The sequence below is a fragment of the Ostrinia furnacalis genome, unplaced genomic scaffold, assembly GCF_004193835.3.
Source record: "Ostrinia furnacalis isolate ACB-3 unplaced genomic scaffold, ASM419383v2 OfSCF4111, whole genome shotgun sequence".
Lineage (NCBI taxonomy): Eukaryota > Metazoa > Arthropoda > Insecta > Lepidoptera > Crambidae > Ostrinia > Ostrinia furnacalis.
The window spans coordinates 18,704-35,234 of record NW_021134350.1 but is presented as its reverse complement, the minus strand read 5'-3'; the positions used below and the strand labels follow the sequence as shown (position 1 = coordinate 35,234).

The following is a 16,531-nucleotide window of genomic DNA, read 5'->3' as shown; positions in this document are numbered from 1 at the left end:
AAATACATATATAAAATTAATATTCATACATAAAAGTACAAGGCAAAATATCGGGAGAGTTTAGGCTCCATTCACCAGGTGTATAAATTGACATAATAAGTTTATTATATTTGCTGCTACGGAACCCTTTGTGCGCGAGCCCGACTCGCACTTGGCCGGTTTTTTTTTTATGCAATCGAATCTGTAATGAGGAGATCCGTAAACGATCTAAAGTCGTATGGTGGCATAGTCCGATGTTTTAGCAAGCTGAAGTGATAATGGGCAGGACACATAGTATACAGAAATGATGGCCGATAGGATAGCACGTAACTGGAGTGGAAGCTACGTGCCGGAAANTAACAAAAAAAAAAATTGGAAAAAGTGAAGATTTGTGGCAACACGAGTAAAAGGACCGTCACCTGGAGTAGAATTTTTTGATTTTTTTAAAATGCCTATTATTTTTAAAATATGCCACATAGATTTTTTTTATATTTTTCTGATAACCAGCACAACTTGCCTCAACACCCAGTTCCGGCTTGACGTTACATTACGGGACACCCTGTATACCTATATTATTATAGCAATCCGGCGTTATCCGGCTTTCAAACAAATAGCTGTCGCTCTGGCATGATACTTACCTAAGTATGCGCTATCACGCCAGATGCAGACAGTAATTGTCGCGCACACTATTGTTAAGGACACGGATGATTACGTAAAGTATGCTGGTAGATCCGCTTTGTTAGCTCCGAGTTTGTCAATATACCTACCTACGACTGAGAGATATTTCTACTAGTATTTAAGTATCTTAATCTGTAAGTCTAGATATTAGCACGTTACTACCTTGTTTAATATACCACGCAATTTTGTATACCCATTCTTATAAGATACACCATACAAGAATGCATGGTAAATTCCTGCCTACCTACCTGCGTACCTACTACTGCTTTTTCTATTTATTTATATTAACCGGCAGACAGTGGTGAACTGGTGACTGAGTTTGTTGCGGCGCTTCTTCTCAGCACTTGCCAAATGTTGGTCTCGAAGCGCTGGTAGGATAAAAAGATTATGAGACATGTAGAGTCCTTAAGAGCAAAATGACGATTTGTAAGAACTATTTATTAGTCTAAACAAATAAAGAAATTTTGACTTTAACTTTGACTTTGACTCATACTTATCTAACTACTTGTAGGGCTATGTGAACTATAGAATTAGATAATCATATTATTATCATACCTGGCTCTCCAATAAAAGGCTGATTTTTCAATCGTCCGTCGTATAACTTTTGAAGAATAAGTTTGGCACATTGACAGTTTCAGTATGGGAAATATTATGTTAAAATAACAAGTTTATTCTCCAGTTAAAATATATCTGACGATTGAAAACTGGTGTTCTGATGGAGTTTGACAAACTTTGACGTTTGTTAGTTAAAGTAAGATGCTGCAACGTAAGGTTAGTTGAATCATGTTTTTTTCAAGTTATTCAAAAGTTTCTTTGAGGCCCCTTTTTATTGGCACTTTACGTGCGCGTGGGTAAGTAGTTCATGACGAGTATTTGATTTGAAATTTATACTTACGGACATATTGTATTATGGTAAAAGAACAAACCGACAGGGCAAGCTTGTTTCATAAACGTGTTATGCTAAAACATGCCTCGCCAGAACAATCGGCGGCCATTATAGCGATAAAAGTGTGATTTATTTACATTTTTATTGCTTTATTTAGGTACAGTCAAACTACACGTTTTTATTGAAAAATAAGTCCTATTTTCGTCTAAATAAGTTGAAACAGTGTGAAGTTTAACGTGCTCTCTTTATACGCGCGTGGTATAGATAGTGTTGTTTTGCCGAAAAAACCCAACGATAAAAATGTTTTGCCATTCAATATTGGAAATAAAAACCAGCCAAGTGCGAGTCGGACTTGCGCATCGAGGGTTCCGCACTTTGTAGCATGTAAATAGTTTGTTCCTGAAATTAAGGATTTCGAGCTAAAATCGGGAAAAAAGTCACGTTTGTTGTATGGGAGCCCCACTTAAATATTTACTTTATTTTGATTGAAAATTGAAAGATACAGCTTGGTGACAGACAGACGGAATAGTGCAGTTTCCGTAATAGGGTCCCGTTTTTGCGCTTTGAGTACGGAACCCTAAAATATGTTTGGGATCAGTTCTATATTCTGTTATCATTTCTTCATTGGGATCACGTTTGTACAACTTTAGGGTGATGAACGCTAATTATACGTTATTTTTAAGTTTATCTAACTTGCATGCCACTTTAATCAAAAACATATTGCTCTACTGTGGTTCCCAGTCATCAGTCCAGCTTAAGGACGTATGTATCTCCCTGTATCTCTTCAAGAAAATTCAGGGATCTCTTAGGCAAACAAAATAAAATTATAACATTGTAGTTGATTACATAAAAACACTGTATATTGAACAATAAAATTACAACTACAGGGTAAAAAAATCTCGATTAATATAACTTGTAGTCGTAACTTTCAGCTGAATTTTTTTCAAAATCTTTCTTCATGAACTGTAATGAACGACTAACAAGCAGTTTTTTGTGCAAAATACCTACATTACGAGGTGTGTTTATGTCGATCATTAAAATAGTCGAGACTAGTAGCTATATTTTTTACGAGAATTGGGTCCCTGAGCCAAACGAGCGAAAATAGATAACAACTACTTAAGAAACGCGTGTGCATTACACGCGATTCATGACATAATAAGCATTTACCTACTACTATATTGGAGTTGGTACGGCTAACATTATAATTAGAAGTGCCTATTCCAAGAACAGAATTGGAAATAACTTTTGACAAACATCCTAGTTTTAACCCTTTAAATGGCAGTGGGAAAATATTTCCCACCCAATTTTTTCCTTTTTTTAAAGGTTCAAAAACAATAAAAAACTTGCTATGTCCGCTTCTGAACGAGCAAATTTTTTGAGAGATGAATGTTGCGAATATTTACCAAACGAGTTATTGTCATTATCGTCCGCGTCGGTAGAAAGAAACGGTTAATGTTTCAAACAAATACTGTCACCTAACTGCGTATGAAGTGAATTGAGTAAACCTGTCTTTGATTACAAAGTGAAGTAATGTTGAAACCTGTCGAATCGAGGGTCGGTACTTCACATCCCGTGCCGCTGGACTATTGTGACGAGCCCACTCCTAAATAGTATAATTCTAGTTTAGCTGGAGGGGTTTAACGGAGCTTTTAATGGAAATAGTGACTGAGTTCATTGACCCAAATTGTTGCCCAAAAGCAGTTAAACGGAGCGTGTAAACGCGCATTTTAAAAGTCAAATCGCAAAATTTTAGATTGTCATTATTTTTGTTTAAAAAATTACATTACTATAATTTATGTGCAATACGTTTAGTAATAATATTTGTTGTACTGTGGTTGTACCAAGTTATCTTATTGCATGCTATTGTAGTTTGAATAGGTAATTTGTATCCCTCCCATATTCAAAGTCCAATACATTCTCTTCTATTCCAGCAATGGCCGCCCCCCGGTAGCGATGCTCGCGAGCACGTTCGCGCGCGTGCTTCTGCTCGCCCTCGCGGGCCGAGCGTTCGCGCGCGCGTGCCCCGAGAACTGCGTGTGCGGCGAATCAGATGGTGTGCGTGTGTTCCAGTGTGAGCAGGATGGCACGCGGTATGAAGTCAAAGGCCTGCCGCATTCGTACGCCGAGATCCATTGCGAGGTGGGTACTTTCTATGTACTATATTATGAGACTTTACATTAACTCTTTATCTAGAACTTTTGAAACTAATTCAATTTAAAATTAAAATCTTATAATTTTGAATAGTTGAATATGATTACTAATTTATTCCATAGAAAACACACCTAAACTGGTCGGCGATCCCGTTTTTCCCGTTCGCGTACAACTCGACATTGGAAAGCTTCACGCTGTCCAATTGCGAGCTGCCGAGCGCGCTCGCGAGCGTGCTCGAGAGCCTGGGCGCGAATGATGCTCGGGGACTCATATTGAGTAAGTATACTTTCTATAAAAGGCAGATGAGTTCTTGTAGTTTATGTTTATTGTGTACGGAAATATTAAGCTAACATAGTGTCTTATCTCGTTTTGAATGCGCCATCCCTCTCCCACAAAGCGAGATGTTATTATTGCCAGCCATGGGCGACGATGACAAAAAGACCCGAAATTACGTAAACAGCATTTCGGAGTAGCCCTCCTGATGCGCTGTCAACTATACAACAAACCAAAAAAGAGTTGTAAAGTTTTTCTTCCATTTGCCTCTGATTTTAAACGACGAATACTAATCAGCTTGTTTATTTCTTCCAGAGGGCGTGTCGGGACAGCTGGAGGCCTCGCACGTGGAGGGCCTGAGTGCGGTGGAGGCTCTCATGATGGTGGACGCTGGTGAGTCGTAGGCTCTGAGTAGATCCAATCAGTCAAATGCCATTTATCTAAACAATTTAAAAAAATACCCTTGAAAAAGAGTCTGACTATAGTGACTGAGTTTCTTGCGCTGCTTCTTCTCCTCACTGGCCCATTTGTTTTATTTTATTTTATTTAGGTTATCAAACAATTGTACAATTCAGATATGCAGCAAAGTTGTTGTCCCGAAGCAGTGGTAAGGTTAAAAGCCTACTTGCAAAAACAAAATGAGTGTAATGAGTTAGTTAGGGGTTAACGCCCTCGTGGTATGCTAAATATGCTTGGGTTATGAGTGGGTTCACCACAATAGTTTGAATCCGCGTTCCTTGGATCTCGATTAGGTCAGTACGTCTGTCAAGGACAGAAAAAAGTAATTTAAAATAAAAGAATAAAACGTCACTTTTCCGTCAACCGAAGAAAAATATGGTTTCATTTGCTCTCTTCTAATACGAAATAATGCAGAAATTCAACGTCATTACGATTGTAACTGAAAATCAGGTCATAATTTGAGTAAGTCGCTAAAATACAGCTAATGTAATTTTAGCTGTATTGACTAAGGTTGCAGATTGTAATTAAGAAAGATATTACAAAAACGTATCACAATTCATAATAATTGACTTATATTAAATTGAACTTTAATTCGTTCACAGCCGACCAAACCCGAATCCCATACGACGTATTCGACGCCCTACCCGCACTAAAAGACTTCAGAATCCGCGGCGCTCGTCTCCAACTAGAAGAGAATGGAGGGGATAGTTCTTCCCCGCCCCCCGCCGTCTCCGCGCACCCCGCGCTGCGGTTAGTCGAGCTCGCGTCGTCGGGGATCACGGACGCGCCGCCCGGGGCATTCGCGAGACTGAGCTACGTGAATAAGCTGTTTCTGTGGGGCAATAAGATTAGCAACTTCACCAGTGATACTTTTAGAGGTAAGTGGTGTGAAAATAAGTGATAATTACAACTGTAGTGTTCATCATCATCATCTCAGCCATAGGACGTCCACTGCTGAACATAGGCCTCCCCCAATGCTTTCCATGCTGCCCGGTTGGTAGCGGCCTGCGTCCAGCGCCTTCCTGCAACCTTTATGATGTCGTCATTCCACCTTGTGGGTGGACGTCTCACGCTGCGTTTTCCGGTACGCGGCCTCCACTCCAGAACCTTGCTGCCCTGTACTGTAGTGTTATATCTCGCAAACTACTGACTTTAGGTTGGCTTCCAATTAGTATGAGGAATCGACCGATAGTCGACACCAAATCGGTGTAATGTAGTATGGAAGTGCGCACATTACACCGATTTGGTATCGGCCGATTCTTCATACGAATTGGAAGCCGACCGAACTATCCGCCGACTAAAAGTCTATTCTGCGGGGAGACTAGACTCCCTCTAGTATAAGTCAGACGACTCCAAACAGGTTATATTAGATTACCTACTTACTTAGACCTTAATTTTATTTTATTTATTTATTTATTAACACCAACAAGACATATACAATAATATACAATTTAGACAATATTATACATGGTTATTATAATAGGTTAAGTGCTATCTCTATGAAAATCTCAATGAGACTTACATATTTGAGCCGTTTGGAGTTGAAACTCTGGGCCCGTGGGGACCAAGCGCCCACAAACTGTTTCGTAAGATGTCTCAGCGCTTAGTTGAGACATCTTAAGATACAAAGGCTGGCCTTTACCTTGGCCAACGCATCAGCCTTGCCATCCAGCGTGGCAATGTAGCCAGCCTTTTGGGCACCTTCCCCCAAGGGAGCGACTCAAACGATTTTTTATATTTATAAAGCTTGTACATATTTTAATTTTTACCCTTTTTTATTTAGTTATAGTTTAGTGCTATCTTAATTATAGGCGTCACACAAAAGAAATTGAATTAACTTCGCACACCTCCTATGTTCTTCTGATTAATTTCGCGGGTCCAATGACAGTTTAACTTTCCTCCGGGACAAACTTGACCTTCATTGGTTGGGTTTTTATGGCGGTCAAGCCGTCGATCCTGGCTACACAGGAGTTGCAGTGGTGGGAACGAGAGGTGGGAATAGTCTCTACTAGGTTATATTAGATTCGAAACACATTTTTCTACTAAGCAACGTGTTGGTTCTTAAAAAACAAAATCGTCAAAATAAACCAAAATCCTATAGGACTAATACACGACCGGTTCTAAAATAAAATCAAAGGGATCTCGACCAGTATCGTCTTGAAATAACTCGATGCGGTCAGAGTGTTTGTATGCAGTTAATTTTAAAACCGCAATACCTCACTAAGATAAAAATATTTCCACACTGGTAATAAACAGTTGCACTTGAAATGGTCAATATTAATAAAACTTTATTACTTATTACAGGATGTTAGGTAAATGGGTTTATAAGCCGACACTAGCCTATGTTAACATTATGCATAATTATAAATGGTATGGTGAAGTCAGAAAATTGATAAAATTTCAAAATTTTAACTATTTTAATTTTCATACGAAAAAAAATGTATATTAAAAAAAACAGATTTTTATGAAAATTACCATAATAAAAATGATATCAATTTTCTGACTTCACCATATTTTATGTATTTATTATGTTAACATGGGCTAGTGTCGGCTTATAAACCCATTTACCTAACACCCTGTAGAGTGTCTATTAGAACACAGGTGAATCATCTCAGAAACTGTATATTGCAGCATATTGCCAGCTCATAATATCTAATTACCCACTTATCTAATGTTGTTACAATGAATTCATCGACCGTATAGTGTTACATTTTCGATAAAAATTACGATAAATATTAATTAGATCATTAATACAATATTCAATATTGTATAATGATTGATAAGTAAACAAAGGTACCCATATTATTAATTAAAATGTATTAATTAATTTGGGATAATCAATTAGTTTGTAATGTTAATTATTCACACTTCTATGCCTAATAGAAAATCTAAATCGCAATTTAGACACAACCTTGACCGATACACAGCTATATTTAAAATGCCTTCTGTGAATATGGTTAATTAACCCTTTAAACGGCAGTGGTAATATAGTTCCCACTATATTTTGGACCTTATTTGCTTGTCTTAATGTCCAAAAACAATGAACAATTTATTATGGTTAAGACAATATTAGGCCTCAGCTAATTTGAGAACAGTTCACCAAATTAGTGTGTCTCACAAATAATGGTCATCGAACCCTGGGTCAAAAGATTTGAACTCTTTCATTATACATTGGGTGATTAATAGTTTTGAAACAATTTCATAAGGAAAAATGTAACACTCATCAAGTCATCAGTTAAGATACTTCACGCAAATTCTCAGGAAATGATCGCATCAAAATCAACAGTGACTGAAATTACAGTTTATTTTGGTGATGCGCTGTTTATTATCAAAGTTTAATCATAGTATGATTCTCCATTTACATTCCGCGAGTCACAGTTGCGCTATATTGAACCTTAGGTATACAGAATAGCGTCCGGTATCGCATGGGTTTGTGGTACTTATCTGGCAGACAGTGCGCGTACGCACATGTTGAGAGCATTCCTTTTTTGCGGCTGGTCCTTCTCAAAACGCGACTCTATATTTAGGCCGATTATGTATGAAATATTTTAATGCTTCATATATCATACACTTAAAGATGAGTATAGATTAGGCCAGTGTTTTTCAAACTTTTTCATGACACGACCCCCCTAGTATGTAAAAAAAACTCGTTTCGTGCTTTTTGAAGGTTTCATGGATGTTGTAGGGACCGAATTTGTCAATCCCTACAACATTTTTTTATGCATTTGCATTAGTAATTAGTTTTCGGATAAATCTATCTTTAAAACTTGACTGTTTTTTTACTGGGGTAGTTTTTACGACCTCTCGCGACCCTCCTATAGGGGCTACCCACAGGTTGAAAAACACTGGACTAGACTATTTTTATGTAATGTAACGTTCTAGCGAATGGTACAATACAGTACATTTTTTTGGTTCGTAACTGATGATGACACTATAACACCGCTTTCACATAGACGGAAGCCCGAACATTAATAAATACCAAGATTTACGGGATTATTCCCACTTCTCGTTCCCACGCTGCAACTCCTGTGTAGACAGGATCTAAAGCTTGACTGCCAATAAAAACTCAACCAGTGAAGGTCAAGTTTGTCCCGGGGGAAAGTCAAAGCCGTCTGTCATTGAACGAAATTTCAGAAGAACATAGGAATCTCATTAAAAACTCATTAAAACTCATTTATTTCTGTAAATAGGCTTAAAAAAAGCACTTTTACACGTCCCAGTATTAACCCTACCACTGCTTCAGGACAATAAATGGGCCAGTGCTGAGAAGAAGCAGCGCAAGAAACTCAGTCACTATTGTCAGCCTCTTTTTCAAAGGTTTACATGCTTTAAAATGTACAAAGTTATAAATATTTATGCGAGCTAGGCAGTAACGTATCCCAAACATTTTTATCTTTTAAATAATCATCGACTTTATAGTAGCCCTTTTTCATTAAGGTACTTTTAATATGTGCTTTGAATTTATGAATGGGTAGTTCTACAACAGTTTGTGGTAATTTATTAAAGAATTTAATACATTTTCCCATAAATGAATTACCAATCTTATGCAATCTGAAATTTGGAACGGCAAGTTTATTTTTGTTTCTTGTATTAAAGTTATGCAAATCGCTCTTTTTCGTGAATTGCTCTATATTTTTGCGGACATATAAAAGGTTTTCATAAATGAACTGTGAAGCTACTGTCAGTATGTTTATTTCCTTAAAAAAATCTTTCAAGGAAAATCGGGGTCCAAGGTTATAAATGGCCCGCACTGCTCTCTTCTGCAGAACAAACACAGTTTCAATGTCCGCGGCTGAGCCCCACAACAATATGCCGTATGACATTATACTATGAAAATAGCTAAAATATACTAGCCTTGCCGTTTCAATGTCAGTTAATTGCCTTATCTTTCTCACTGCAAAAGCAGCCGAACTGAGCCTTTTTGACAAAGTTTCAATATGAGGACCCCATTGAAGTTTAGCATCTAAAGTGATTCCCAGGAATGTTGTGGAATTTATGCTATTTAATGGTTCATTATTCACCATTAATTGCGTGGAAACCTGCCTCACATTAGGTAAGGTAAATTTAATGCACTTAGTTTTGTTTGCATTTAACAATAAGTTGTTAACAGTGAACCAATGTAGAACCTGTGAGAGTGTGTTATTAATATCGTCAAAATTTACTTTACCTCTATCAACTTTGAAAATGAGAGATGTGTCATCAGCAAATAACACAATATCACACAGATCTTTTACAAAGTAAGGAAGGTCATTAATATAAATAAGAAATAGCAAAGGTCCCAATATTGATCCCTGCGGCACACCCATAGTAAGAGGTGCTCCAGAAGACTCAGTTCCGTTAATACAAACTTTTTGTTTTCTGCCTGTGAGGAGGAGTTCGAAGATTATCAAGATTTGCTGTTAGGGTCACCAATGTTGGGATGGAGTGTGTATGTATGTAGAGAAGACTAGGGTTGTGAATGAAAACAGCTGACAATCCAAGCGGCCATCTTGTGATTTATCTCTGCTAAACAAGGTCGATAGAGTGAATATAAGCCTTGGGTAACTTCTCATACAACTTAATACACTGTTGTACAAGGCTTATGTCAAAAACATTTTTATTAGTAGTCTTCGATGTTTAACAGTAGTTCAACAACTGTGTAACTTTTTATTAGTAAGGCTGTAAGACGTTATTTTAGGTTAAGATACTTTAACGTGTTCACTGTCTACATTTCTATAAACGACTGACTTAACAATGAATCCTGCCGACCGGCCAACGGCGGTCCTATCTGGTTACAATACAATACCTTGTATCAAAATAAACAATTAAGCTGTTCTCTCCCCAGGGCTAGACAACCTGGACACACTCGACCTGACAGGCAACCCGCTGGGGACACTGCCTCCACACGCGTTCGCCGCCGCGCCGCGTCTGCGCAGCCTGCATGTCGTCGCCACGCGCCTCGCCATCGTGCCTGGGGACGCGCTTAGAGGACACCCGGGATTGGAGACGGTGAGGGAGTAGGGGTTTTAACATACATCATATTTGCTTTGCTCAGTCGCATACTGACGGCTTCTTTGCTGTCCTACGCAAGAAGGCCTCTCTAATTTACCAAAAGCAAATGATGGATTTGGCCTACACTTGCCAGGCTGGCCGGACGGGTTTGAGGCCGGAGGTTCCTCAGGGAAGATCTTCTCCGTAGTGGATAAAAATATCTTCAGGTCAATACTATCCACTGCAGGAACACGGCCCTCTCTTATTTATGGGTATTTCTTCAGAGGCAAAATTTTCGATGTCTTTGGGTATAGTTCTGTAACCAACTAACAAAATGGCATGCAATATTTTTTTTCGTATAGCTTAGCTATAGCCCTATCTGGCGCAAATTACATTTTTTACATAATTGCTGTCTTTATACAAAACAAAAATATTTGAAGTGTGATTCTCTGATTCATATGGTGTGTCCGTTAGCCATTTTCCGGAACAAAATGGTTGATGTAGCATTTTCCTTTTGATATATCAATATAAATTAAAATTATTTCGAAAGCTAATGAGTTGTCCTTCTACAAAAAAAATGTGTCATAATTTTAATTAAGTTAGTTTGTTCGCAAAAAAATAAATAAGCAGTGTCCGGCATAAAATACTGATTCATATGGCGTGAGCTGTTCTTGACCATAACTGGTCAGGTTTTAATCATGAGAGTCTGGTTTCTGGCGTGGAGGCAAGCCCATCTTGCAACGGATGATCTAGAAGGCAGACGTGGAGCTGGTTGGCTTAGAACCCGGTGTGACGAAGGCAAATACTTGATTCATCTGTGCTTGGTTCAGGTGGCATGCTGATTACAATGGTTTTTTTTTATGCAATCGAATCTGAAATGAGGAGATCCGTAAACGATCTAAAGTCGCATGGTGGCATAGTCCGATGTTTTAGCAAACTGAAGTGATAATGGGCAGGACACATAGTATACAGAAATGATGGCCGATGGGATACCACGTTTCTGGAGTGGAAGCTACGTGCCGGAAAGCTCAGTGTAGAACGTCCTCCCACAAGAAGGCGCAGGATGCAGGCCGCTACCAATCGGTCATTATGTAAATCATTGGGAGAGGCTTATGTTCAGTTGAAATGATTATGATGATGACAAAATACTAAGGATGTATAATAAAGTTTCAAAAAAATGTTTTTTCACGAATTATTTTGGAATCGTTGCATTTTTTCATAACAACAGATCATTGTTTTTGTAATAATATGATTATTTTCTTAATTTAGAGCCAATTGTACATGAATATCATAAATTTTATTTCTATTTTTGATTAATATGTAACAAATTCTGATTCATATGGGCACAAAATATTTGAACGTCGATATCTTGAAAACTACTTTACAAAAACGAGTCCCTTATCCAAATATATGTTATTGGGTGTACCTATTTTCATATGAGTCTATGTTACAAACCTAAAATTGAATTTGAAATTTGTCCATATGAATCAGCCGAAGAATGCGATTTCGAAGAAGTGCCCTTATCAAATGCAAATGGAGGATTTGCTTTGCACTCCCTACGTTGACCGAACAGCTGGTTATCTCCCTTAGTCGCCAAAACCATCAAAAAGTTGCATTACTTGACGTAACCATATTTCTCAACAGATCCTATTCAAATTCGGCATGAGCAAGATCAAATTCGGTCCTGGTGCACTCGCAGCGATGCCAGCGCTGAAGCAACTAATCTTCGACCGGACGCCGCTAGATCAGCTCCCTGGAGACCTGCTTGAAAATTCTACAGCGCTTGAAGAGCTGATGATCAAAGGCACCGGCCTCGAGGCGTTACCTGAAGGACTGTTCAGGACCCAGCAGCGGATTGAAAAGCTGGACCTCAGCGCGAATAAGATCAAGGAATTGAAACAAAATGTCTTTTGGCCGCTGAAAGCGCTGAAGGAGCTCAATTTGGACGAGAATAAAATTTTAGAATTGCCTGAGTAAGTATGACTAGTGTTTCTATGAATTATTGCATTTTTGCTCAGCACAAAGGTTACTAGAAATTAGCAGAGAATGCCATAAGCCATTAAACCTCTATACCAATTTAGTAACACTTAAGAAAGCCTAATAAAGCAAGGCTAATAAAATATTCAGTTAGATATTATTTACAATTATTACTAACAAATAAGTTAGTTTTAACTAACAAAAGCCTTCAAGTTATTCTCCTGACTGATAAGATCTAAACTAAGATCCTCAAATCTCAAAACAATGCAATACATTCAGAACTTTAATTGGCCTGCGTCCCACCTGATGGAAAGTGATGATCAGGTTGAAGGTTTTTCAATATAATACAGACATTTATATACCTATCATCTCTATCGTTTTACAGGCAACTGTTCTCCGGCCTGATCAGACTAACGTCAGTCACAGCAAACAACAACGGCATGAAGCACATTGCAGCTGACGCCTTCCAAGGATCTACCTCATTACAGTACCTCTCCCTCAACGACAATCAGCTCACCTTGAAGCCCAAGGCTGGCTCTAATACTGACTACTACAACATCGAGGAGCAGTCGCCCTTCAAGACTCTATTCAACCTAAAGGAACTGCTCCTCCAAGGGAACAATATATCGGAAATATTTAGTGATTGGAGGTGGGCACTGGTCTCCCACTTGAAGAAGCTGGATCTGTCGAGAAACAACATCTCTGATCTTACGGTAATTGTATTTTATTTATTTATTTATTCAGTTCTCTTAATACTTAGTGAGTTTTTTAGTTGTTGCCAAACTACTTAGCAGTTGCTCCTGAATTATACACAGAAATACAGGGGGGAATTTTGTAATGCCTCGTAAGGGAAAGTACTCTTAATACTGTAGATAGATTGCTCAAAGAAAACATTCCTTTATTTTTGAAAAGAAAGAAAACTGCATTCATAGATTTCTGATATCCAAATCAAGGAAGGAAGAAAACAAAAATTGTTAGTTTGGTTCATAAAATTGAAAACGAAATGTTCTTCTTTCAGGAAACGGACGTCCAATTCCTCGCCAGCAACTTGACTATAGACCTCCGTTTCAACCGGATCGCTTCCATCAGCGTGTTGGAAGCCCCGCCTGGAATGCCCGCGGACCAACTGCCTTCAGGAGACACCGGCTCCGTCATGCTCCTTGACGACAACCCGTTCAGATGCGACTGCGACTTATTCATGTTCGTCAAAAGACTCCTCGGTTCACAACCTTTGGCAACAGAACCCAAATTAGAGGTAGGAAAAGCTCGATGCACGTCCCCACCAAGCCTCGCAGGAACTTTAGTAAGGCACCTTTCACCGTCCTCTCTCACCTGCAGTCTTCGCCCACAAGACTGTCCAGCGAACTGCACCTGCGACATTCGCCCTGCCACGCTCTCTCTTGAACTGAACTGCGACGCTGCCCCTCCCAAATACCCGAACCCCGAAAACTTTTACGTTTCAACCACCAAGCTACGCCTCAGGAGTTTCAATTCACTGTCACTACCAACCCACGTCGTTTCTCTTAATTTAAGCGGAATCGGCCTTACAGAACCACCTTCAATTTATTTATTGAAGAATGTTGAGGAATTGGATCTTTCCCAAAATAATCTGACCCGCGCCCCAGTGGAGCTGTTCAAAGATAAATTAGATTTACATCTTGCTGGAAACCCTTTCGAGTGCGACTGCTCTCACGTCGATGACGTAATTGCATTACAAGCAAACGTTGATCGCATTTATGATTCGGACAACGTGACGTGTAGAGGAGGCGAGTCGCCGTGGCACGTGGATGCTGCCAGGCTGTGTGACGTCAAACGAGCAGCTCTGCTCGGAGGCTGCTTGGCCGGGCTTGGCCTCATCGCCGCCGTCGTGGCAGCACTATCCTACCGTTACATCCTCGAAATCAAAGTGTTCTTATTCTCTCGCGGCTGGTGTCAAAGACTCATCCAGGAAGACGAGTTGGACAAGGACGCGGAATACGACGCGTTCGTCTCTTTCTCGCAGGAGGACGCCAAGTGGGTTTCAGAGCAGCTTCTCCCCAAACTGGAGGGAGCACCCGACAACTTCAAACTGTGCGTGCATTACCGAGACTGGGTCGTCGGGGACATGATACCCGCACAGATAGCGCGATCCGTGGAACAGTCCAGAAGGACGATTGTGGTGCTAACTGAGAACTTTTTGAAATCAACATGGGCTTCTTTGGAGTTTAGAGCCGCGAATGTTCGTGCCCAGCGCGAGCGCAGAGCTCGCGTGCTCGTCATTGTTTTAGGGGACGTTCCTGAGAGTAAAGAAATGGACGCTGAGCTGAAGGCTTACCTAACTACTAACACGTATCTCAAATGGGGAGATCCGTGGTTTTGGGAGAAACTGCGGTTCGCCATGCCGCATAGAGGTCCTAGAGGGACACAACGCTTGAAAGAAGTGTACGTCCCTGATAAGCTTAAGAGAAGCGGACTCGACGCAAGACTGAACTCTGAAGGGAAAATAGTAAATGATGCAACCCCGCCGAGTTATTGATTGCATTTCGAGACTAAAGTCCGGTCTCCGAGCAGTAGAAGTTCGTCCAATGACCCCAAGCTACAAATCCTTATCGCTCGCGCGTAAATATATTGCTGTCGCGACTGTGCGACGGGCAGCCGCAGTAAGTGTGCGAAATTCCATGTACACGGCGACCGGATTTTAGTTCCTGACTTATGTGAGGTCATGAGTGGCCTCAATATTTGACACCAGTGACCTGCTGTGTAATTTGACCCTATGTCCCTCTCGCTCTTGACATAACTGCGGGTCGATAGAGAGAGACAGCAGAAATACGGATCTCACGATCATAGCAAACTGTTAGGATAAAAATAATCTGATTATAAGTTCTAAACACCTCACGTCAGCAGTTGCCTATTTTTAACTTGAAACCGTAATTTTTGGTTGGGTATTTTTTAATGTTCATATTTTTACTGAAGATGTTTTATATTTTTTATGTTTTACTTATTTACCAAAATGTAGACACCCAGTTATAGTAAATATGGATCTGTATGTTAATAATTGTATTTAGTTATAAGGGTTTTAGTAGGAAATGTATCGAAGAGCAATAATTAATTAACACACTCAAGAACAATAACTAATTTTTTTTCGAAAGCTAAGTGACTCCAATTCTTTGTTCTCGAGTGTGGATAACAATAATAATCTAAGTAAAAGTACATACGTGTGATATTTCTGTAAGAATCTCAAACATTTTGTACCATTTATGAGCCAATTTAATGTTTAGTATCTTCAGTGGATTAACTGAAAACTTTGTATTTTAATAATGAATAAGATTTAATAATGATAAAAAATAATAATTGATACAAAAATCGGTGGATCTACCCTCAAAACGAGGCTAGTCCACAGGGCAAACTTCTTTGTATGTAATTTTGTTGGTATGTCTCAATAAATAAATAAATAAACTCCAGTGAGTTCCATGCAACGTAGCGGGTCTTCCTTTATAATAATATACTAGTCAAGAAACGTACATAATTGTTATTTGACTATAAATGTAGTCTTCAACGCTACCATAAAGCAAATGAATAAATACTAAATAATTTAATATTGTGTTTCTTTACCACAAGTCTCTAAGATAGATGTCCTACACTGAACTGTCCCAGCTGACAGTTCAGTGAGCAAATGACATGATTAGTTCCAATAATTGCCACGTCATAAATAAATGACATTTACAGAACTTGACATTTACAGGGGGCGCTAATATTAGCGATTTGGTAGCTTTTAATTTTTGCCAATTGATGTTTCAAAATCGTTGGACTATAAAATCAGAGGTGGAATTGTGTAAAGCAATCGTTATCATTTGACAGCATAACGTATGATTATTCTAACAAACGCTTTGTTTAACTGACTTTATCGTACGTTATGAACTGTCAAATGATTACGATTGCTTTACACAATTATTCCACCTCAGATCCTAAAGCGAAAGATGTTAACACAATAAAAAAAACTCAATATTGAATTTTTATTCTACGGCATTATGATTCCAATTCATCAAATAAAAAAGTAACTGACTTTCTTCATACCAATGACAATGTGGCAACGTGGGTACTTATTCGTATTTTTTCTTACCTACCCGCTCCTAATTTTGCCCCGCTATTATTCGCTGCTTAGTCTGCGAACTGTCGTGG

At 39.1% G+C, this 16,531-nt stretch overlaps 1 protein-coding gene across 1 annotated transcript; it reads left to right on the top strand.

The window, feature by feature from the left end:
* Positions 1-3,440: 3,440 nt before the first annotated feature.
* LOC114358797 (protein toll-like) lies at positions 3,441-15,946 on the top strand. The gene is made up of 8 exons (XM_028312843.1): positions 3,441-3,682; positions 3,817-3,970; positions 4,283-4,360; positions 5,029-5,304; positions 10,251-10,414; positions 12,041-12,369; positions 12,759-13,086; positions 13,392-15,946. Exons 1-8 carry the CDS (start codon positions 3,497-3,499, stop codon positions 14,886-14,888), a joined length of 3,012 nt encoding a protein of 1,003 aa, XP_028168644.1. The 5' UTR covers positions 3,441-3,496; the 3' UTR covers positions 14,889-15,946.
* The last annotated feature ends 585 nt before the right edge of the window (positions 15,947-16,531 follow it).